Genomic DNA, 26,066 nt, shown 5'->3' on the forward strand with positions numbered 1-26,066 from the left:
TAATTCGATGCCTGATAGGAGATGAAAACTGATGAATCCAACAAACAGACCTGCCTGCACTGTTTTTACGTATGTATGTTTCTCAAACTTCACCAGTGACTCTAGATAGACTACTCCTCGATGAAGGTGTGCCAGTATTCAGAAGCACATTTGAGAGACTCGATGTGCCGTTTTATTGAAGCTATCAAGAGAAAGCACTGTGAAAGAAAACTAAACGTCTTCACACAAAGGTGACAGTATGCAGGCCCAGGCTGATGATAGCACTAATAGGAAAAACAAGCTACAAAATGTCAAATCTTTCCTATCAATGGCCGAGGGTACCTTAAGAATACAAGATGAAGGAAATTTGTCAAATTCAACAAAATATATCAGTAACAATGACAATATATATGACTAATTAAGAAACAGGATAATAGATGAGCATTAACAAGGTACAAATAGAGATGATGTGTCCCTTCCCTTATCCTCCTTACAATAAGTGACCTACAAATAGATAACAAATTCGTTCTTGTGAGTCTTTATTGCGTGATTTACAAAGAAGAAAACTGCAATGCAATACAGTACACAGTAAAACACTTAAAAAGAGACACGTAGATAAAGCAGATATGATTCCTGTAATGTGGCATTAGGCATAGTCAGCCCCAGGTAAAATAATATAAATAAAATGCTACAAGGATACATTTGTTCTACTGTGAAATGCATATCTCTCAATCCATACATATTGCTATAATACTGTTTGCTTTATAGATGTAGTTGCAACAAATCACTTACAGCATGTGTTCAGAGCAACTTAAGTATTTGAATTTTCATTTTACCAATGTATAAATTATTGCCATAGATTTATACGAAATCAGAAAACCTGAAAATAAATATTGTCATAAATGATTCTTCTGAAACTTGTTGGTGCAGACTATATAATGAGATATGTATATTAAAATAATTGCCATCTCCTTGACACAATAAAGACAATTAAAGTGAAATACACCCCTCTTCGGAACAAATATTGTATTCCTCACATTCTGATAAGCTGCAATGGTTCATCTTATTATTTAACATCACCTTTAAAGCCAATGAAGGTACATTTACAACATTGTCCCAATTTGTCTGTTTAATAGAGAGCCCCACAAAAACCATCTTCCTGCAAATGCAGAGCAAAATTGATTTCAATCAGCAAGAAGCTTAAAAACCTAACCAAGATTCTTGATTTTTTCTCAATGGGACTCAACAGAAAGAGGCTTGTGTCAACTGGTGTGCAACCCCCCCTACCTGAAAAGCAGCACAGCTCTGGGTACCCCATCCACAGGGATGTAAAAAGCCCCCCTGCCTCTGGTTTGAGCAGTAATGTTCTCACTGGGCGGAAGCAAACATTTATTTTTATTCTCTACCCATTAGTGGTGGCTGCAAAGTGTTTGCTTTTGCTATGTCAGCAGAGTGAGAATCTGTTCTCGCAGAACGGTAGGATACTTGCAACCAGCTACCGTCAGGATGCGTACCTGACAGGGGCTGTGGGGGCCCTGTCATCCCGCAGCAGCCCCCCAAATCAGTTAGTATGTGTGGGTAACCTGGGAGTGGACCGGGCACCCGCCCAAAAAAAACTGCATTGTTTAAGTGTTGTGGGAATTGCAGCACCACAGAAATACTTAAAAAATGAACCCTATGTTTTCTGGGGTCGGTATAACATGATCACATGAAATGTTGATTTTATATAGTGTTCCCAGAGCTAGAACTTTTGCATTTCAGCTTGGAAATGAAGGGGCTTTGTTTTTGGTCTCACAACTGCAAATGTGAGTTCAGGAGTGTAAAAGAAAGACTCTGACACTTGTTCAATATTGTTTTCGCTACAAATGCTGTATTTAATTGGTGATAGACTGTCATTGCAATGACCTGCTTTTTACATATTGACAGTGATTTATGATAAAAAACTTAGGATTTTACTGAAAAAAGGTTTCAGTGACAGTTAAAGTTAGGTATTAAAAAAGCCTTATACATTCACTGAAAAAAACAAAGGTTAACGTGATGTTATCGTTAAGTGACAATGCAGTTGCAACATTACATTTTAAACTAAAAAAGCACTGAAACTCACCAAGTATAGTTAACTGAGGTGACTATAACTGGGTCCCTAAAGTAACTATAACCCACACCATCGCCATCCACTGCTTATACCCACATGTGTAACATCACTCATGACATGTTCTATGACATCATTGATAAAATCACTTCAGACATCTGAAATGACATCATCGATAACAACATTGTGCATGGTGGGGGTACAAGTTATTGTTACAGTGAATATATATATATATATATATATATATATACTGATGATATGTGTGATGTGTGTACCTATGCATGTGTTTGTGTGTGTGTTTGTGTGTGTAAAATATTTCAGACATTGATCCTGTTACTCTTCCTAAAACCCCAACAGTCTTTCTACCCACCTGTGCATTACAGCATCCTCATTCCCACAGGAGGTGAGAGGCAATTTGGATTGCTTTTGGTGTAGTTTTGACATATGGCCCTGAGGAGTGAGGGTGAATCCCAATTTCCTCAGATTGCTGAATGGTTGCACGATCTGTGGGAAAAAAGCACATTTGGCCTTAATACATATTGTGGAAAAAGGTTATGAAGGACTAAGCATGAAATGGCCTAAACTTCAAAAAAGGACTCACCACAGGGGGTGGAAAGTTTTCAGCAGATAAGGGAGTAAATATGATTTCGACTGGATTCCAATATATCTAGGAAAATAATCATGTTTTCTTTATCATTAAATTACATTAATTTACTTATATTATTTTAATTTTCAGGCACACCTTCTACCCCGCCCCCTACAACAGGTATGTTTGAATTTAAAATGTGCATTTTTTTGTGGAAAAGGGGTGGCCTATGGTGCTTTGATGTCTTTTTCCGGTCTGGAGTGCTGTACAAATGCTATTATTTGTTATCAATGGAATGCGCATAGATGATGGCCTTAATTAAAGCAGGGCGGTAAAGGGACTTTTGGCAAAAATAGTGAAACCTCCATCCTTCCACTTTGTGGTTTCTTGCCCTTCTATAAACGTGGGATAAAGTGGCATTCGAAATGCAGAATCGCGAAAGGCTCTATCAAAAAACACAATACTGGCAGGCATATCTTTTGGTGGACTGACTATCCACCCAGGTAAACCTACCTGTATGCCATTCTGCTCTGTGGTAGCTTCCTAGTTCTCACGTGCCATGGCGGCAGCTCCGGTATGCCACCAGCCATGGTGAAATTGCTGACGTCTTATTAAGGACTTCTTCCGCAAAGGTGTTACCACCGTGACAGCAGAAGCGGAGTCAGTGATTAAAGAGTCTGTTCCTTCTCGGCAACATTCAAATTGGAGGATCCCCCTCCAATCACGCATAGTTAAAGTGATGAGACAGGCTGCTATAAATTGGCCAATCCCACTTTTTCATAACTGGCAAAGCGGTCTGAAGTGGTCTATGGGTGTGAGCGCCAAGTAAAACCAAGCAATACCATGGAGTGTGTGTCGGTATCAGACGGGTGGAAAATGTGCCCTTTTTTTGACAACACTGATTTAAGAAAACAGAAAATATTTTGCCACTCTTACTTTAATTTCTCGAGTCCCGAATAGTGCCGGATAATTAGCAAGAAAACCGGAAGGACGCAGCAACAGAGAACTGTGAAGAAGCCGATTAGATTGTATATCGTTAATGCGGATTGAGGGGAAAGTGAAACATTAAGAACAACATAGTTTTCATTCCACGCAGAAGTCTTTGGTGATGAAGATGTATGAGCAATGCGATGGGGCACTGACAAGTTGTAGCTTGGCAGGCTAAACTTTAAAAACATGGAAATTAGTGTGGACCTTTAGTTATTGTTTTATTGGTATAGCTCGATCAAGTTGATTTGAATATTCATAAGAGCGGGTTGCAGAACTGTATTGAATGCTGCTAGAGCTACAGTCTCTGAACAACATAAATAAACGTAGGTGTGAGGGAAACTGTGGCGGGTAGGAGTTATAATACTGAATTTATTCATATGTGTCTTGGAACTGAAACTGCATGATGTTTATGTTTTCTTGTTTTCAGTTCCTACTTCATATTATACGACCGGTGTCACAGGTACGTTTACTATCACCGAGGGTCTTTCCTGTGTTAGAGATTTCAACATCCATACCGTGTTGCCATGAGGCTGTGTTAACCCCTGGTCACTCATTTACTCAATGATTTGACAAGGAGTGGCAGAATCATCAGTAAGTGTAAGTGCAGCCCCAGAGTATGCTGTATGTAGGACCTAACTAAATATCCCCGGTGCAGATCTGATCCGACACTGCTTTAAGAAACATCTCTTTTGACCTTCATTAGAAAGTCTGAACTATGATGAGCTGCAGGCTTTGAGCCCTTTTAGACTTGTCGCTAGAGGTTGCTGGTCTCTAAGGGTGGAACTAAAATAAAAAGATTTCACAAATGGATTCAGGCCACTAGAATTATGCAGCATGGGATGGCCAAATCATGCTGCAGGGCTGAGTAGGCGGCAAGAAGCACATTATGTTGCATAATGCAGTACATTTTGTAATAGTATTGCTTCACTACTTTTACATTTGTACACTCAACATTGTCTGAATAGTGATTGCATCTCCTTTTAACACCCATATATAGCAATAAGCAGCCAGGGAACTTTTTCAAATGACTCCTCACTGTGTGGCAACATGTGTTGCTGCATGCTTAGTAACTTTTTAACCATTTGAGCTATAAACAATACTTTTTGTTAAAATTCACAGATTATACAGCAGATGGTGGATTATGTGGCAAATGTGACCATTTCTATAAATATCCGAAAATCGTAGCAACCACACAGTCGCATAATTCCAGTAGCCCTGCGTGCATTAAGTTAGCGTGACATAGCCATTGACTGCTTCCCATTGAGCATGCAATGCTAACGCACTGTACTTGGCCATGCTCGTTTACTTGTAAGAAGATGGATTACATCTGCATTTAATTGTTGGTTGTAGAGATGCTTTCCCAAAAAATTGTGGTTTTGTAACATTAGCGTCATGGCAAGCTGCCGTTGACAAAGTTGTCAATAATCATTTAAAACTTTTTTCCACATGTTTTCCTTTTTACAGTAACGTCACCTCCAACCTCTACATCCACAACAGGTATGCTTGAATAAAGAAACTGAATTTAGTGAAATAAATCAACAGTTAATCTTGGATGCAAATATCTAAACATACATGTTTTAGTCTGTTTTATAATGTAGTTCTTCTTCTCAAGCGTTAGTAATGTTAAGGATTGCATAAACACCGCAACTCACGCCTCACTACTCCCCAATCATGCAGTAGAGAAATATGTGGTTGCAGAAGTTATTCACTATAGGTGGGTGAGCCAATGAATGTTTGAACCTGGCTAGGTTAAAGATCCATCTGTGGCTTGGCCCCATCAGACTACCTAGCCCAGATAATCAGACTAAGGACTTCTGATATTTCCCTTTCTTTCACCTACATAATGTAATTTAGAAAATAAATAATGTTCAGCATTCTGTGAAGGAAAACAGGATTGTATGCTGTACACTGTAATAAATCAAAAACAGAATTAATGTATTTGTTTTTTTGCAACTTTGGCATCCCCCTTCTGTAATGCAGATAGTGCAGATAGTGCTGGTGCACATATAGCCCCAGAGGTATCATTAGAGCTGTTTCCTCATTTGCATGGGGGTGTGGTCCCATTCAAATGAGGGAATGTATTTGCCTCTGCGCTTACCTGTAAGGGGATATTTAATCGCTTTTAAAAGTGCAGGTGGTTTGCCACCTGCACAGAGAAACACGGAACAGCTTTTAAACTGGTGCTCCATATTTCCCTTGAATGCCTGCCCTAGGGGGAAGCAATCAACAAATTCCACCATTGAAACACCTTTCTATATCAACACCAAAGTCCCTGAAACAGAAGAAGAATCCATGCAAGTAGGAGTTACTAAAGGTTCTCTAACAGAGGGTGAAAAAGCATAACCAAAGACGGGAAACTAAAGAGCTCCTCCCTAGTGCAGGAAATAGAGATGAGTGAGGATCAATGTTCCCTGCATTCTTCACTACTGTCTTCCAGCTTTGTACTTCTCTAAGATGAAGTTATCATTCAGTTCGGTTCCATTACAGTTCTGATCCTTAATGATTGTGGCATGTCAAACATGTCAAGCATTCATTGGGCCTCCCATAATACCTTAAAAAGTTCTGTTTTTTGAGAAAAGGCTTCTATTTGCAGTAGACGTGGTTGATGATACTCCGGTAGTTTCTGGATTAGTAACTAAAGAGACTCAACCATTACTTTTGAAAATAGTCACTCATCATGAGCTTCTATCTTTTGGCTTAATTTCCTCTCCTCACTATCCAAAAGTTCTGGGAACCAACTGGTTGCCTTGACAGAATCCGTATATCGATTGAACTGTCAAGACGCTCTTTCTAGCATCTGGATTCTGAGTTCACCGTTGTGTAACGTGGATCATTCTAGTACTGAAGTTCTCAAAGTACATTCTGACCATTCTGATCCCTCTGTGAGGCATCTGGAGAAACTTCTAGAGGTCTAGCAAGAATTCCTGGATACTATTCAAGAATCTCCAACCAAAGAGTTACAGTCTTGTCATCCCTTTGACTGCCCTCATTGTAATTGTACCTGACGCCATTGTTACCTATGGCAGAATTGTTTCTTTATTCTTCCCTGAAAGACAAGTTCTGAAAGACTATCTGAAAGCTAACTTAGCTAATTGTCTCCTAGTTCCTTCTAAATCTCCAGCAGGTGCCCTCTATTCATCATACAGAAAAAGGAATATCTGTAAAGTGACCATAGACTATTAATAACCCTTTCCTTTAATTTTGGAAATAATAGAACCTTTGCAAGGAGCTTAAATCCTTACCAAATTAGATTTGAGGGGTGCATATGACTTAATCAGGAGACGCTCTGGAGGAAAATGGAAAACTGCCTTCAGAACCCCATTCAGATATTTTGAATACCAAGTGATGCCATTTGATCTGTGAAATGCTCCCGCTATATTCCAGTGTTCTGCAAATGCGATATTTTCTGATCTCATTCTGCAGACCATGGTAGTTTAGTTGGATGATATTCTAATTTTCTCCAAAGACCCAACCCAGCATGTTGACTATGTGAAATAAGTACTACAGAGACTGAAGGACATTAAATTGACACTTGAGAAATGTCTTTTACATCAAGATTCAGTTGAATATTTAGATTATGTTTTATCATCCAATGGCCTCACAATCGATAATAGAAAGGTGCAAGCAATACTTGATTGGTCTATTCCAAGGTCACTAAAAGAAGTGCAGCATTTTTTGGGACTAGCAAGATACTATAGAAAGTTCATAAAAGGTTTTTTTCAGCTAGTCTTACCCATTACTGATTTGCTAAAACAGAATTAAAAAGTCCACTGGTCACCAGAAGCCTGAACTGCTTTTAAAAGGCTGAAATCTGAGTTTGCGAAAGCCCTGATTTTGCAACAACCAGATAGCACACAATCGTTTGTAGTGGAAACCGACGCCTCAGAACAAGCCATGGGGGCTGTTCTGATTCAACCCAATCAAGTAGCTGAAAAAAACCCTGTGGCATTTAAAAAAAAAAATCTTTTCCAGTGGAAAAAAAATACTTGGTTCTGGGAAAAGAACTTCTTGCCATCAAATAGCCTTTTTGGAATAGAGACAGTTTTTGCTTGGGGCTTAACACAGATTGATTGTCTGCACTGATCATAAAAAATCTCCAAGTGCTTCAACAAGTGGAGTGTTGGAACAGTCTGCATACTCGCTGGGTATTTTTTGCTTGATGTATGTTTTCATAGTTATGTCTATTCCTGGACCTGAGACTATCATAGCAGACATCTTCTCAAGACATCATGCTAAGTCTGTTAAACTAAAGAAGTCGAAATGCTAATGAACTCTAAAGCCTTTGTTATTTCTCTGACTTCTATACTTCTTGAAACACTCAGTGCTGAAAATAGACATTCATTCTACAGAAACTAAAAGAATATAGCCACACAACCAAATACCACAAACCAATAGCTTAATCATTGTCAAAAAAGATTCTTTACTGCAGCAAAACAATCGTAAAGGACAATATTATGTGTGTCATTTCTGGCCAAAGGTTGACAACATGTGATAGAAGATCCTCCATCTAGATGTCCATACCTTTGTAGAAACCGGTGAAACATGCATCCAAAACAAAGCTGAAATGCACAAGAAAACAGGATTATTATTAATACCAGCGATCCCTTCAAAACCTGGGAGATAATTTCTTCTGACTTTATTATAGACCAACCAACCTTGAAGGTCTGTACAACCAATATGGTTACTGTAGATTCCTTTACCAAAATGTCTCATTTTTCTGCTCTCTAAAGTCGCCAATAGCCTTGGAAATGGACAAAGTATTCTACCGATATATATTTAAACTTCATGGGCTTCCTTCCAAAATTGTCTCTGACCGAGGTCCACAGTATATCTCCTGATTTTTAAAATCTTTATGCCAAAAACTAAGGCCCGTATTTATACTTTTTGACGCTAAACTGCGCTAACGCAGTTTAGCGTCAAAAAATATTGCGCCGGCTAACGCCATTCTGAAGCGCCATGCGGGCGCCGTATTTATTGAATGGCGTTAGCCGGCGCAAGCAGACCGGCGCTGCCTGGTGTGCGTGGAAAAAAACCACGTACACCAGGCAGCGCCGGCGTTGGGAAAAATGGCGTTAGGGCGTCTTAAAATGGCGCAAGTCAGGTTGACGCTAAAAAATTGTCTTAACCCGATTTGCGCCATTTTTAACGACGCCCAGACGCCATTTACATGACTCCTGTCTTAGTAAAGACAGGTGTCATGCCCCCTTGCCCAATGGCCATGCCCAGGGGACTTATGTCCCCTGGGCATGGTCATTGGGCATTGTGGCATGTAGGGGGGCACAAATCAGGCCCCCCTATGCCAAAAAAAAAATATAAATTTTTTTTTTGTTATACTTACCTGAACTTACCTGAATGTCCCTGGGGTGGGTCCCTCTATCCTTGGGTGTCCTCCTGGGGTGGGCAAGGGTGGCAGGGGGGGTCCCTGGGGGCATGGGAGGGCACCTGTGGGCTCATTTTGAGCCCACAGGCCCCTTAACGCCTACCCTGACCCAGGCGTTAAAAAGTGGCGCAAATGCAGGGTTTTTTGACCCGACCACTCCCGGGCGTGATTTTTGCCCGGGAGTATAAATACGACGCATTTGCGTCGCCGTCATTTTTTTAGACGGGAACGCCTTCCTTGCATCTCATTAACGCAAGGAAGGTGTTCACGCAAAAAAATGACGCTCCTTACTCATACTTTGGCGCTAGAAGTGTCTAACGCCAAAGTATAAATATGGCGTTAGTTTTGCGCCGAATTTGCGTCGAAAAAAACGACGCTAATTCGGCGCAAACGGAGTATAAATATGCCCCTAAATATTTAAAGAGGTGTGAAATCAGGTTTTAACCTCAGCCCCACAGGCAAACTGAAAGAATAAATAAAACACTGAAAGAACTCCTAAGGTGCTACATTTCCTCCACTCAAGATCATTTGAAATCCCTTCTTTAGCAGCAGAGTTTGATTACAATAAGCCAACCATGCTTCGATGGGGTTGTCACTTTTTTTGGTCTTGTACTGATTCCACTCTCAAACATTTTCTAATTCCCTGAAACCACTGATGCAGCTCTGGCAGTCCAAAACTGCTGCAAGGTCTTGAAAGATATAAGAAAGTATCTAATTTTCAGTCTTAAAAAGCAAAAGACATGCAAAGAATATTGGCAAATAAACATAGACAATCAACTCCCATGTACAAAATAGGCAATGAAGTATGGTTATCCTCCATGAATTTACGACGTACCATTTGTTGGTCAAAATTTACCCAAGACAATACAATCCCTTCATTTGAAACTTCCCCCTTCTTGGAAGGTCCATCCCACCTTTCATGTCTTTCTTAAAAACATACCTTGCACTCAAAGGTTGTTCTGTACAACAAAGTTGTCCTCCTTTACTCATTGGTGGACAACCTGAACATGAAGTACAGAAAATGTGTGACTACAGATATATTAGGGGTAAATTACAGTATTTCTTTTACTGGAAAGGATAAAGTCCATCTGTTCACTGTTCGGAACCAGTTGATCAGGTTCATGCTCCTTTCCTAATCAAATAATTTTCTTGGAAACCCCCTTCTAAACCCAAAGCTTCTAAGAGGGGCCAGAGTGTAAGGACTGATTCCTTACCTCTGCCGTGGCTCTCATTTACCTTGCTGCTTGCCAACAGTGGCTCCTGCCTACATTGCTGTGTGGCAACTCTTTCCTTCCTTGCCACACAGGCCTCAGCAGTTTCTGGCATCTCAGTCACATGTGTCTTGATAACCTAATGCAGAGTGATTTTGACAGTGGTGGAAACCCGATGGCATCTTCCACCACCAACATCTTCGATTAGGCACCATTCAGGTGCTGGGGGCTCATTCCTGAAAGTGTCCTCCTAACATACGCCACATATAGGTTTTCTAAATATCTGAATGGTTTGTGGCACAGATTAGAATTACTCACCTATTAATTTCAAGTTACAGAAACCTTAAATTAAAATGTGTATTATGTATTTTATTTTATCCCAATCTAAGATGGCTTTCTTTTTACTTACCTAAGTCACTTCTTGTTTTTCATTTAAAAAGCATGCTTTTCTCTCATAGTTGTTGTTTTGCAACTGTTTCTTCCTTGCTTGCTCCTGGTCTCTGTAGGTTTTCACAGTCTCCAGTTCTTCCCGCCTTGTGCTTGTTGCCTTCTCATGTATCCTGATTCGATCCTGGACCAACTTAAAAGTTTTTTCTGGACTCCAGTTTCTTCCCCTTTTTGCTGTGTTATTTCCTTAAGAATTCTCTCACTCCAGGTTGTTATTCTAGCATCCGCTCCTGCCTCAGGCGATAAACAGCCTTACCTTCAGCCAAAGAAGCACACTCCAGCATTGCCTAGAAGACTGGCTCCGGACAGTTATAGTAAAAATATCACAGTACCTACCATCTTTAAGGCAGATGATTTGATGATTTTCTTTTCATTCCTCACCTCCAAAGAAATGTTGGCGGTGACAAAAAAAAAAAAAAGAGAATATTCACTCTCACACCAAGAAAAAAAATCCCTGGATGTGGGGGTCATTAGTTATTTGTTTTTCAAAAATAAACTCCCAATTACTGAGCACAGTACTCTCAAGTAAATCAAGATTGATGTTCTCCCAAACCTGTTTTTTTTGCTGATAGTAATTTTTTTACTTTTATCAGAGGATCTTCATTGACTTTCATATTGACAATTAAAAATAATTTAAGGAAAGTGGCTACCAGAAGGGGCATTGCTGAATTGCAAACAGACCAAGACAGTAGCGAGACAGAGAGAATGTTAGTGAAACACCATGTATGCTGTGCTAGATTTTGAATAATCATAATAATGCAAAATATATGAATATGTATCTTTAACCATCCTAGCATTCATGTATGCTTTTGTAAGTGAAATTACTAACTTGTTAGGTCAGTGTACCCCATGTTAACACTGAAGCCCTGATTACAGTCTGGGGGTCAATTCCCTTTTCTTGTGCAAATAGTAGCTTGCCCACGGACTGGAATGTCCAGTTGTGCGAGGATTAGCACTCCCCTACTTTTTTCTCTTGACAGACTTCAGCAAGTCCAAACACCTGAAATCTATTGGAGGGAAAAGGCCTTTAAAAATGGCAAAGCTGTGGATTACGGTACTTTAAAAACTATTGTTATATCTCATTTCCAAGTCATACAACTTGGAATGGGAAGTTTTACAATCCCTGATAAATACTCCAACCCGCAGTAATGGTATTTGTTGTTCATGATAAGCTACTTAGACCCGTACCTTGACATCTAATTAGCAGGTCCAAATACTTAAAAAAGTGAATAACAATGTTTATTCTTCTTTTATTAACATATAATATGTTGATAATTTTATGAAAATATTTACTGTTGATTCCTTGTGGGGGGATCATCATTTGTTTACTTTAACATTGATTTTTTTTTTTCAGTTGAAGTATATCCTGTAACCATTGTGACAGGTATATGTTTATCAATTTCAGATTTCATAATGTAAATTGGTATGCCTTTCAGACTATTTTGAAAAACTGTGTTTGCTATCTAACTGATGCCTATGTACTACCATTAATTCTGGAAATTGGTGGTCTTAATATATTTGATCTACTCTAGTTAAATCGGATTATAATTGATATATTGTTTTGGCTAAAAGCTAAAGTTGATCTTACACACCATTTTTGTGTCCATTATCCATCCCTTCCAATTATTGACCTCACTGCTTAAATGGCATATACAAAGAACTACCATGCACATTAAATCCACTTGCATACAAAATACTCAGCCTATAAAGATGCTGTGCCCTTGTTAAGATCACAAACATACCAAAGAAATATTTAAATCTTTTAGATGAGTATTGTCAGGGCAAACTCTGTCACCGCTAGGTCTGCTGTATCCTAGCTTCAAAATGCCATTTTCATTTTAAGGAAATCACCTACTGGCATGATTAAATTGAGACTATCTGCTGTAGGGACACAACCAAATTACAAGGAAAGGAAGCATTATTAGTTTTCAATCTGTTGTATAATACTCCCATTAGTGTCTATCCTCACTGCTGATAAAGAGTGAAATCATCTAGCACCTGCTCCTAGAACTTTCTTTGCTGGGAAGTGTCCCATAAACAATAGATAAAATTCTACAGATCAAATAGATGGATTTTACAAGAGACATAGGGGGTGATTCTGACCCCGGCGGTCCTTGACCGCCGGGGCCAGGGTCGGCGGGAGCACCGCCAACAGGCTGGCGGTGCCCCACAGGGCATTCTGACCGTGGCGGTTTGGCTGCGGTCAGATGCGGAAAACCGGCGGTCTTCCGCCGGTTTTCCGCTGCCCTGGGAATCCCCCATGGCGGCGCAGCTTGCTGCGCCGCCATGGGGGATTCTGACAGCCCATACCGCCATCCTGTTCCTGGCGGTTCTCCCGCCAGGAACAGGATGGCGGTATGGGTTGTCGTGGGGCCCCTGGGGGCCCCTGCAGTGCCCATGCCAATGGCATGGGCACTGCAGGGGCCCCCATAAGAGGGCCCCACTTTGTATTTCAGTGTCTGCATTGCAGACACTGAAATACGCGACGGGTGCCACTGCACCCGTCGCACCTTCCCACTCCACCGGCTCAATTCTGAGCCGGCGTCCTCGTGGGAAGGGTCTTTTGCACTGGGCTGGCGGGCGGCCTTTTGGCGGTCGCCCGCCAGCCCAGTGCAAAAGCCAAAATACCCTCAGCGGTCTTTTGACTGCGGAGCGGTATTTTGGAGAGGGGAAGTCTGGCGGGCGGCCTCCGCCACCCGCCAGACTCAGAATGACCCCCATAGGCAGTTATTATAGAAAAACCTGAGCAAACAATTTCATTAAAAAGCCAATAATGATGTACTAGCTGATAAAGTATCCTGATTGGAAATACCACTTACTTTACTCTTCATTTTAAAGCAATTACTATCAGACATTTAAGAATAATAAAAAATACATACTGTGGGAAACATTGCTAGGTGTTTATTTTATCATTAGCACTCACAGAAAACGACAGTACTGATAACACCAATAAATGAAGAAAGAAAGTGATATTCAATTTACATACTTATGTCTGTATTACAAACAAAACTGTTTATGGTTGCGTAAGTATCTATGGAGGCAGACTGTTCCTCAGTTGATAAAGAACTATGGGATCATTTTCTCACTTTTATTCTGTTTTTCACTTACAATGTCCAAGATATGTACTTTGAAACTAAAATAAATGTTTTTATCGAAATCGTCTTTTCTGCATGGTACCCTAGATTTGTCACCTTTTTTAAAACTTATTTATGCTGGTGTTAGGACTCTGTGCCTTGTGACACTGCTAATTAGTGCAACAGTGTGTGGCCCTCATATGGCATTGATAAAATTGTTTTTACCCAATCAGTCTACTTTACCTCGTTCTAGAGAACCATTGTAGATGGGCAGAAAACACACCTACTCTATAGAATATCATATATGGACTGTTGTGTATACTTACATTGCTCACTTATATAGTAAACACATATGTCTGCCTGGAGTACCACTCAACACTGGCAGGGCTGCAGATTAAGTGCTCCACAGTGCCACAGGGCAAGGACATGTGCCTTTGCCATATGGGAAAAGCATATTTCATTAGATTCATGAGTCATCCCTAAAGCATGCAATGTAAGCCCAGGACGGTGTGCTAATATATAAATTTAGGGAATACTACAAATAGAGGTTAGTGTGCTCTAATGAGGAAATAGAACCTCAACACTATTTCACTGTGTAGGCCTTGCTAGATTTTCCCTGAACGGGCCAGGACGATACTGCACCCTTTATCTCCTATCTTTCCTCAGGGAAGTGCTAGATAAATGCTTCAAAGTTATTTCCAACTTAATTTTCAAATCCTGGTTTAATGATGAAATCAGATTTTTGATAACTTAAGTGGAAAAATAACTTTGTAAAAAACTTACTTTATGCTGTCCTAATGAGAACTGACTTAAAACCAGTTTCTGCCGCTAACCACAGCTCCAGAGCTGGAATACACATCTTAGGCTGGGAGAGTTAATGACTCTGGCTCAGAGTACATAAGCCTGTCTCTGAATTGAAAGACAGCGCATGGATATTAACTGTTTACTTCCTATCAAGGGTTATCTGTCTGAGGGTACACAACAATAGTTAACAAAACAAATGGTTGTTTTAGCACTTACGCCTTTCACTTGATGATGCATGAGAGGACTCCTCCTATTCATTTCCAGGCCCCTCACAGGCAGCCATGCTGCAGTCATAGAAGGCGAGGGAGACATCTTTGCCTGTTAGATGGGAAGAGAGCTCACCTAAATAGGAGTATGCTAAGAAACTGAGCATTAGCCTTTGTGGAGGTGGCTGGGTTCTGCCATCTTGAAACAGGGTACTTTTGTAGAAAAGCAAAGAGGAAGTGCTGCAAACGGAATTGGATGGCCTGTAAGAAAATAATATGGTCTGGGGGGTAGAATCTTTTCAATTAGTGGTTAATGTACAAGATAAATCAAGCACCTCAGTCACCACGTCACATTCCTGGACCTGGTAAGACCCCATCTGAGAAAGGCCCTGCTGACATCTTCTGGAAGAAGAAGACTTATTGAAGAAGTCAAGGACCCAATGACTCATGACTTCTGCTGGCTCCCAGTGAATGAAACTGCTTTCCAAACATCAAGTGGTTGGATTCCTATGTGCCTGCTTCCAGGGCACAACTAGCAGATTGACTTCTAATTCTAAGATGGCCCAGCCGACCATAGAGGACTGGACCATTCAGGAGATCTGGAAGGAGAGAAATCTGCTGCCTAGGAGCCTGTTGTGAGGAGCAAGGGGTTGCAGGACTGACCAAGAGGAACTTATTAAGTTCTTGTGAAAAGCTGTGACTTATTTATTTTTTCACAAAGGTCTTGGACAAGGTGCTGACATTTGCTTATGGTTTATTACTGTAGTCAGTCAAGAAAACCAGGTTCTCTGAGGTTTTTGCTACACTGAAAATGATTCTGCTCGACCTGACAGTGACGGTACCCACCCTAATGGAATTCTGCTAAGTTATGGATTCCAGCCTTACCCAGCTGGCGTATTGGGCCTTCCATAAAATGTGACAATCTCCAAAGGAAAAACCTTTAACTGGGGTGAGGGGACAAATCAATCAGACCCTCATAGTGACCTCACTGGCTCAGAAAGTCAGGTGTGTCCCACTCAAAGCCAAAACCAATTACTTCAGTGGGTGCTCAATTATGACATATCTGACACTGAATGATCCTTGCTGGCTGCAGCCTTGAACATTGACAGGCTTCAAGGTAATAACTTTGACTGGGAAAACCTGCTTGATGTATTTGGCCTGCACTCCTTTGCAGTTGGTCTGAAATCACATCTAGGTCCTGGTCAACTGTGAACAGTAACTTTTGAATGACACTTTGATTTATTTTGACACATTTTACAGTGAAACCTTTAAATTCAGATCTCTGGTTCCTCTTAACCTGTTATAATGATATTGATGTCTTTTTACTTGTTAAGGTTGTCTCTACTTCCCTAAATTGGTTTGGGAATTTGATTGTGCTCTGTTCTTTAATTTGAAATTTGTGGTATTGCTTGAATTTAACTCCTCTCTGGGGATTGCCTGCTGCTCTCTCATAGATTACAGCAGTTGAGTAGATATTCTTTTAGAACTGTGTTTTGACCTAACCAGATTAGTTTGAGTGGATCCTGTTACCCCCTCCCAAATTATTAATCCCAGTCTTGACAGTGGTGGCAAAGGTGAATTAAGCCGTCATTTTGTTCCTCCTACAATGTGAGTTTTCTTTTAGTGGGTCTGAAATATTTCAGCAGCTCAATGATTAATGTGAACTGATTCAAAGACTACAGACTCATACTTCTATAAAGTGCATTTGTGAATGGATGGTCATTATATGTTTTTCCAGTGGACCTCTTATTGATGAACATTTTGTCACTTGGGCCCTCATGTAAAATTGAGATGTTATGAGGAACCTAATACAAATGTGTCAGTTTTTCTGACTATCAGAGCGGGCTGGGTCACCTCAGATTTTTGCCTTCTTTTACTGAACCCACGTTTGTTGGCTTTTGGGACTCAGTGACTTTAACCAGTAGTAAAGTGTTTGTGCTCCCCTTTTAAATATGGTAAAAGTGGTCTATACCTGATTGGTTCATTTAATGTACTTGTATTCTCCTAGTAAATGGTACTGCATGTATCCAGGACCTGCATATTAAATGTCACTACACACTCATTGTGCCATCCTCTAAAGTAGCATTGTAAACCATGCCCCAGGTCTGCCACTGCAGTATGTAGTGCAGTTTAAAACTGCTATTTCAACCTTGCAAAATAAACCTTCTACCAGGCCTAAACCTTCCTCTAAAATATTAACCAGTCACCCCTAACGTAGTTCCTAACAGCTCATAGAGCAAGGTGCATGGTGTTTAAAATAGGACATCTGTTTAAATTTTACATGTCCTGACAGTGAAAAATGCTTCAAGTCATTTTTCACTGTAGCAAGGGTATCTCTCCCATAAATTAACACTGGGTTACTTCACTACACTTAATAAGTGATAACTTCAGTATGGGAACACATACAGAAATATCTCTTCCCCTCTTTTGAATTGTGATTCTAAATCTTCTGTAATAGTAAAGTCAGATTTCAAGTTACTATTCTGAAAATGCCACTTTTAGAAAGTTGGGATTATTCCTCCTTAACCAAAATTGCCTTTCTGCATGTCCATGGTCACATTAACATAAATGGTTCTTCTGTGGTGTGTTGTGTATTCGTTCCAGACGTGAGGCCAAATCGTCCTGTGTTTAGAAGCAGTTGGTATTCCTAATAGCATGGCTAGGGGGGGAGCTGTGTCCTGCTCTGATTACACTTCAATGGACCCTGCCTGCAACACACACAAAGGGACCTGACACCAAGCCTGTCCTTGTCTTTGTCACCCTAGACAGTTTGTGAGGGGAAGAATAAGAACTGATCAGAACCAGTTTGGGAGGAGGCCAGCGATTGCTCCTCACACAATGGCTGGCACTAGGTGTAAATGTGGCACCTTCAGAACCTCTCATCAGAACATTTATGGACCTGTGGAAGATTCAGAAGAAGGACTACCCTGTTGTCTGAAAAAGAATGCCTGGACCTGTTTGCCTTGATTTCAGTAGAAGTGACTCCAAGGGAAAGTTGACTGACCTCCTGTTTTCGCGCCACGGTCGCAACAAGCTTCCAGAGGCCTCCTGGCAATTGCCTTGCTAACCAGCACCACCTGGACCTATCTGAGCCCTCTTGCTGGCCTCTGCTGGATTGAGTCCTAATTTCCGAGGGGTGCCCCCTAAGTCCTGGACTTAAGCTCCAGAGTGTACTCCTCCTGTTTCAAGAACAAACTGCAGATGAAAATCCAAAGGTTTAGCTCCTTGTGTCAGTAACGGTCGCTGCGTCTCCCTCCAATGCAAAGTTCTGAAAGTGACATTCTTTTCATGCCAAACAGCAACCACCCATGTCTCCTGCTGATGTGATGCTCCAGCGATTACTGCACTTTACACTGACAACAAACTCCTCGCTTTCTCAACATATGCAAACCTCCAACTAAGGCTCCTTCCATTGACCCAAATTCAGAGAAGGTAAACTTTTAACCAGGATGAAACTGGTCCCTGTATCCAACCTGCACTCCATCATAGTCAGCCTGAACTTATGACTTTGACCTGGTCCTGCACGACCAGATACCCGTAAATGGCGCTTTCTACATTTCAGTGCTATTTTCCCTAAACTTTACAAATTCAGAACTTCAGTCCCACTTAATGGATTTTTGTTTTTTGGGGGTCATTTTATTTATTAGAAGTTTACTCTATTTTTGTAAATTGGTTTGATTATTTTCTTCCTTTGTGTTTTCTCTGTATTACTGGTTGACCGTAGGATTAAGCACAGATTTATTTAGTGACTTTTGTGGTACACCCTGACCAGGATAGTGTTTTTCTTAAATGTACACTGCACCACTAGCAGTTCCTTAAATCATTTAGAATTGGGGAAACTACTCAGTTTCAAAAAGTGAGTCTCAGCAGGCAAAATTGTCAGTGGTTCATCTGCCTCTTGACCGCTGGCTGGGATAGAATGAAAGACCCAAGTTGTTTAGGGTGGCCTTTCAAACGTTTTCATTTTAATGCTCAGGACTGCCATCCAATGCATTGGAATCCCACAAATCCAAATAACAAAAAATGTCCTCAGATAACTTAGACACAAATCCCCACATGTCAGGAGCATTTAATTTTTCTTCTCTTTAGGGAAACTTTCAATAAAGAATCCTCACACAGGTGAGAAAGATTTCAATATTGGCTGCTTGTCAGGTGGTCCATCAACAGTAAAGACCTTTAATGGTAAAATTGCATTATAAAATATATTTGTTTCTGAGTCTGTGATGTCCTCCTGCCCCGTAGGATAGTCTACGATGTTCTTTTCATCTCCACAATCATTTAATTCTTAATCTGCAAAAAAGCATGCTCAGTGGAAAGCCTTGTAGACACAAATATTAACATGTAATAATAATACTCCCCGTTCAGATTGGGTTTCTTTCCGTTACGACCATAACTTTGACCTGGAGACCCACTTCTATTTATACAATCTCCCGGTGATGGATTTCATACTGCTGTCATGGTCACACACATTTACATTTGTTTGGAGCTTTTCATGTCTTAGTCTTTTATTATTATTTTTTCCATTCCATGCAGAATCTAATCATGAACAAGGATTCGAAAGGCAGGGGTGCTGGTTTGAAGGATACTCTTCTACAGAGTTGTAAACCATGTCAAATCCAATTAAAAAACAAAGACCAACATATTGAAGGTCCTAGTTTATAGAAGAACTGTCACAATAATGACTATGCAGTCCAGATAATGCTTCTTTGAGTTTCTTGTGATACAGGCTTCATAAGTGCATACCAGAGGCCAGCTGGATTTGAACTGACTCCAGAAGCACTGATCCTAACACAACAGTGCATACGCTGAACATTCTACATCAACTTAAAGCTACAGCACATCTCCTTGTCTCAATCAGAAGAAAACATAAATGCAAATAAGACTGCATTTCTACCTGTGCATGTTATAGAAAGAATAGGATATATATACAATTATACAGATGGAGGAAAATAAGACTGTGTTTGAGCAACAGGTCAACAAGATAATAATTGAAAGCATGTAGGTTTGGAGACCTGAGTGGACTTAATGCACTTATGTGGGCACTGCTGTGGTGCATGATGCCATTTTAAAGCCAAGCCTGCCTTGCAGGCTGACTAAAACTGTGTCCAAATCGACTTTGGAATTGGAAGTACTTCCAAAGTCAAAAACTACCCTTTTGAAATGTATTTCACTCAAATGCCTGCCCTAGCTGCCACAGGGATGGGGCACCTTGTTATAACAAGCATTAGTAGATACATTAGGTTTCACTTATGCAAGATCTATTTGCTTTGTCAGTTTTTATTTAGTAAAACAAAAAGAGCTATGATGGGTATGACTTCCAAAATCTTCTAGACTAAACAGTAATGTCACTAACAATAAGAATTGACCACTGATTGGAAATTATTTCACCAAAATTCGAAAGTTGTCAACAATCCATAAAGAACTAAGAATGTGTTTGTGGTTTGTAGGCTGTCCCATTGGATTGTGGTCACAATCTGCTACAACATTTTCAATCTGAGTAGCAGAAAAAAAGAAACATCTATAAATACAGCACAGATATTTCCAGTCACTTCATATTTCTAAAATCTACACAACTGTGTTGTGCAAAGCGTGTCAAGAGCCATGGTATTCTGAGGATCTTAAAAACCTACAAAGAATTTATCGTAGGCAGGAGCGTAAAGGGCTGCTAAATAAAACCAAGATGGAGAGAGATATACTCAGGAGTACTCTTGAGAATTATAAATTGGCCATCAGGATAGCCAAAACTAAATATTTCTCCCGTATTATTAGAGAGGATATTAATGTACCTAAGGAACTGTTTAAAACTGTTCGTGCTCTCACTTTACCATCTGGGCCCCCAGTTTGGAGAACTCTTCAACTTTCTGTCAAAAGGTTGCAGATTTTTAAAAAAACAAAATCGTCCAACTGCAGATCAACTTTATAAAACCCATCTCCGAATTAGAGGGGGACAGGTGGAAGGATTCTTCACAACCTGACATTGGAAACCAGTCCAAAAGTTTCCAGCCTCTAACTTCTAAAAGAATCTCTAATTTATTAGCGGTGGTTAAATCTGGCTCTCCTAATGACCCTTGCCCTCCGCGCATTCTTAGGTTAGTCCCAAATCTTATTTCCACTGCCTTCAAACCTGTTTTTGCGGATATTTTACAGGAAGGTTGTTTTCCTGAGACCTGGAAAAATCGAGTGTCATTCCATTATTTAAGAAACCAAGCAAGGACGCGTCAGACTTGTCCAATTTACGCCCGATCTCCCTTTTACCTACCGTAGCCAAGATTTTAGAAAGACATCTTAATACGGAATTTGCAGATTTTCTACGAGCCAATGGAAGGCTGGATCCTTCTCAACATGGATTCCGTCATACCCATAGTACAGAAATAGCGCTAATATCTTCGGCAGAAATGATCTGTAGAAGAGTAGATAAGGGGGAAGGCACCATTCTGGTCCTGTCGGACCTGTCTGCAGTCTTTGACATTATAACACCGCAACTTCTCATTCAACGTCTCTATCAGGCAGGAGTAAGAGACAAGGCACTCAGTATTCTCAGGTCCTTTTTGACCAATAGATCCATTATGGTGTCTTGCGGTGATCATAGAGGTACACCTTTCGAACAGTCCTGCGGAGTCCCTCAGGGTTCTTCCCTCAGCCCAATCCTTTTCAATTTATATGTTGCACCTTTGGCCAGCTTGTTACACTCTTTTGGATTCCATACTGTGTCTTATGCTGATGATTCGCAGCTGATTATCCCAGTCTCCTGCAACGGGGAGGAAACGAGGGAAAGATTCCAGCTTTGTATGACTGCTATTAACAGCTGGACGTCCCGTAATTTGCTTAAACTAAATGGTGACAAGACGGAAATTATTTGTTTCGGTCTTGACAATAATCTCTGGAATACCAGATGGTGGCCGGAGTCCTGCAGGGGATGCCCAGTCCTGCGCACCTCAGCCAGAAATCTGGGTATGATATTTGATAGTTCCCTTTCCTTTGAGCAACAGGTCAACAAGACAATTAAAGTTTGCTACAGGGCCTTAAAAGCTCTCAGAATTTGTTTGGGCTTTTTGGACGATGATTTGAAAGTGCCTGTAGTTCTGGCGCTAGTTATATCCAGACTAGACTATTGCAATGCTTTACTTTTAAATATCAGTAAATCCGCCCTCCATAAACTCCAACTTATCCAAAATGTGGCAGCCCGCTTTATCCTGAATTTACCCCGATCCTCTTCAGCTAGTAGCAGCCTTAGACAGCTTCACTGGTTGCCCATTGACAAAAGGATTAAGTTCAAATCCCTTTGCTTAACCTATAAGGGACTTCATGACGAAGGATGCGAATACTTGAGCTCTGCCTTACAGCACTATCAACCATGCAGGACCCTTAGATCCTCATTCAGACATTTGATTGCGGTACTCTGCTGCCATAAGGCTAGGTGGGGGGATAGAGCCTTCACGATGGAGGCAGTGAGAATATGGAACTCCCTGCCCTGTCTGATTAGACAGACGGAGACATACATGATTTTCAGAAAAAACTGAAAATGTGGCTCTTTTCCCAGTAGTTAGGGATTTCTTGATTTCATTTCCAGGGTTGGTCCTGGTCTCTATTTATCTTACGAAGACCAGCGCTTTGATTCTTTTTTGCCGGAACGCTCTTTACAAAAATCCTACAATACAATACAAGAAAGCAGCAGCGGGCTCAGCATTATAAAGGACACATTAGACCATAAAGAAGCCCGTGCTACCTGGACGCTGCTGGAGCCGAGTTCCTGTAAAACTGATGCAAGAGTTGATTAACTTTGGGCCGCAGTTGACAGAAAGTAGGTTCTCACTGGATCCGATGGTAGTGCAGGTGCTGCTTCTAAGCAATAAGTCACCGATGGGGTAGGCATAACTGGCGCTGTTCATTTTGTTACCCCTTGTAGCCTCCTGTCTTTACCTGTTGGCACTGACAGTCTAACGGGGAGGACGCAATCCTTCAGAAACCACAGCTCTGGGGTATATAAAAATAAAAATAAACCCTGCTGGCTTTCAGAAGAGGTGCTATTTCTTATTAAATAGGTTTCAACATACTCAGAGCAAAAGCAGCAAAGCACATTAGCTGGTGTTTCAAAGGGCTGGCCTGCATCAATATACACTCCAGCTCAAGTCTGTTTTATTCTTACAATCAAGGACTCATCCTCTTTTAATTGGGAGTCACTCAGATTAAGGCATTCCAAATATGAATTGAGCATTACTTATTCTCAGACAAGCTCACAGTTGCAGAGAGGTTCAGTGCTATGCAAATAATTGAGTGAAGAGTCACAGTGTTAAGGAGGTAAAACGTGAGTCTTATTTTTATTTTGTTACATCAGCGCACCAAGCAAGCACTGAAAGAGAGTTCTTCTGAGATGCCTGTGCAGAGCTATATGACCTTCAAAGCACTGATCTACATGTAACCTTGGCTTCAAGTAACAATGTTCTCGATAATAGTGACATACTTCGAGGCAAAGAGTGTGCCTGTGAAACGGCAGAACTGCGATCACTGGGACCAGCACTCAGGCAGCGCTATTGCAACAATTCAGGGACGTTGTGATTTACTGGATCCTGCACTAACTCTGGGAAATCGTAATCAGCATGCCATCCCTACTGAAGTGCAGGTGCTCTACGCATTCCATTTCCTGGCCACGGGCTCATTTCAAGTGACAGTGGGCATGGGTGCTGGATTTTCACAGCCAATGTTCAGCATGGTACTGACAAGATTTCTGAATGCACTTCTACGACACATGCAGTCCTATGTGAGGTTTCCCCAAAGTACTGACCTCCCTGCCATCAAGTCGAAATTCTATGCCTTTGCCAACATACACCATGTTATAGGTGCCATCGATGGCACCCACATACCGATCATCCCCCCAAGAGTGAGTGAACAGGTGTTCAGAAACAGAAAGAACTTTCACTCCATGAACATCCAATTGGTATGTACTGCAGAGCAGTACATTTCACATGTGAATGCCATGTTCCCAGGTTCAGTCCATGATTCCTTTGTGTTAAGGAACAGTAGTGTGCCACACAGGATGGAACAACTCCAAGAGGACGGAGGGTGGATCATAGGTAAGTATGCCTGTCACTAAGTGAAACATAGCAGACAGCCAGGCAGTCTGACTTAGGGGCATAACAATGACCACTCTGTATTGCACCTTTTTCTAGGTGATTCTGGCTATCCAAACTTGCGTTGGCTCCTGACACCAGTGAGGAATCCCAGGACGGATGCAGACAGGAATTACAATGAGGCCCATGCACGTACTGGGAGTGTGATAGAGCGAACTATAGGTCTCCTGAAGGCTAGATTTTGTTGTCTACATATCTCTGGGGGTTCCCTGGCCTATGGGCCTGAAAAGGTGTGTAGAAAAGTGGTGGCCTGCTGCATGCTGCACATAGTGGCAGTGAGACATTCTATCCCCCTCTTGGAGGTGCAGGGTGCTGAATGTCCTGACCAGCTACCTCAGAGAGGTGAGGAGAGTGATGGTGATGATGAGGAAGGGGAAGATGTCAATTCCAGGACCCAACTGATACAACTCTACTTCCAGTAACTGTGTGGGACTTGGGCCTGACATTGGGGTTTGTGACACATACTAGCAGTGTGCTCAGTCAGATAGGGGGGTTGATAATGATAGGTGAAACATGGTCCACGTCTGCATGGTACAGATTGAATTTTTCTGCATTTACTTATTGCCAACATTTAGGCACACAGGACTCCCTTCATGGACAGATTTGATAATAAAGTAGTTATCAGCAAGTTGCATCCATACTTCACTGTTCACAATTCAACACAGGGGACAGTGTTACAGGTGTGATATGTGTTTTATTGGTTGAAGTTAGTGAATAGTGCTATTTACAGTGATGGCAAGTCGGAAGGGGTGGGTGTCCTCAAGACCAACACAGTGGCAGCCTTATTGGTACTAATGATGGGTCCATCTTTTCTTACATTAGTTCATATTGCCTCTTAGAAATGTGTGGTGGCTGATTGAGTGGGATGGTTGATGTGCAGATTGTTGCTGAGTTAAATCTTGTAGGAGGCCTTTTTCTTTGCTGGGGATCCAGTGCCATATCTTGGCCTGACAGTCCGTTTGGGCACCTGCTGTTGAGCTGCAGGGGATGACATGGTAGGTCCTTGGGTTTCCTGTGAGGGTAGTTCCTAGGATGTTTCTGCTGATGGTGTATTCTCATGGTGGGTGTCCGGTGCTGTAGTGGGGGCCTCTTGTCCTGTGTGGGTGTCAGACTGGCTTTGGAACAGCTGCGGCAGTGCTCCTGCTATGATGGCCATTGTGGCGTTGTGCTGTTTCCACTGCTCCATGGCCTGTTGGTGGTGTTCCTGCTGCATCCTCTGACTGTGCTCCAGGGTGGACACAATCTGTGTCAACCTATCATGGTTATGCTGGTAGGCCCCCAGTACCTCTGATATCACGTCTTGGGCTGCTGCATCCATCCTGTGGCCTCCCCCCTGGCCCACTGCCACCCTTGCACTTGCCCTAGCCCCCTGTGCCTGTGTCCCCTGCACAGGTCTGGCAGTACCACTTGTACTGGGGCCCTCGCCTTCCTGCATATTGGGAGTGGGAGACTGTGGCCTCTGTACCTGTGTTCCACCAGTCTGTGGCCTGGATACACTGGTGTGGGGACGCTTGCCCTGGGCTGCTGGTCTTGACTGGATGGTAGGGGTGACATTGGTTTCATGGGTGGGGCTGCTGCATGGTGAGTCCAGGACTTTGTGAGGGGCCTGCCTGCTCATCAGCATCCAGGAATCCTTCACCAGTGTCCTGTGAGGTGCCTCTGTCTCCCTGGGGGGCAGTGGCACTCCTTGTCCCATCCGTTAGGGTTGTATGGGTGGTGGTGCCTTTTGGGGGACATAGACATGTCTGTTATAGCTGCATGAACGTTTGAGGTGAACAGGACTGGGATATTTTGTGCTGGGGTTACTTTCAGTGGCCTTACAGGGTGCCTTTGTGAGGTTGACACTGCATTTAGCGTCGACTGTGGGGTTGCATTGTGGTGGGGGGTGTCCTTCCATTGTGGGTACTTGCAGGGGTAGGTGACTGTACATAGGGGGAGGGATGTGGGCCTGTTGTTAGTGGCTGATGCCTGGGTGGGGTGTTGGTCCTGGTGGGTGTGGGTGGGGTAGGGTGGTGCATGCATTACAGGTATGGTGTATATGGGGTATATGTTGATGACTTACCTGAGTCCATTCCTCCAGTGAGTCCCTCGGGGTGCAGGATGGCCAGTACCTTTTCCTCCCAGTCTGTGTATTCTGGTGGTGTTGGTGCCGGTCCTCCCCCAGTCTTCTGC

At 41.8% G+C, this 26,066-nt stretch overlaps 1 protein-coding gene across 50 annotated transcripts in view; it reads left to right on the top strand.

Moving 5' to 3' along the window:
* The window catches only part of LOC138288307 (mucin-19), a 1,675,551-nt gene that overhangs the window by 545,062 nt on the left and 1,104,423 nt on the right, over positions 1 to 26,066 (top strand). For all 50 annotated transcript variants that reach the window (XM_069229764.1, XM_069229784.1, XM_069229763.1 and 47 more), the window contains 4 exons: positions 2,805 to 2,834; positions 4,072 to 4,104; positions 5,109 to 5,141; positions 12,037 to 12,066. In XM_069229764.1, coding sequence (XP_069085865.1) covers positions 2,805 to 2,834; positions 4,072 to 4,104; positions 5,109 to 5,141; positions 12,037 to 12,066 — 126 coding nt within the window. The remainder of the gene's footprint in view (positions 1 to 2,804; positions 2,835 to 4,071; positions 4,105 to 5,108; positions 5,142 to 12,036; positions 12,067 to 26,066) is intronic.

Source organism: Pleurodeles waltl, chromosome 4_1, assembly GCF_031143425.1.
Source record: "Pleurodeles waltl isolate 20211129_DDA chromosome 4_1, aPleWal1.hap1.20221129, whole genome shotgun sequence".
In the NCBI taxonomy this organism is placed as follows: Eukaryota; Metazoa; Chordata; class Amphibia; order Caudata; family Salamandridae; genus Pleurodeles; species Pleurodeles waltl.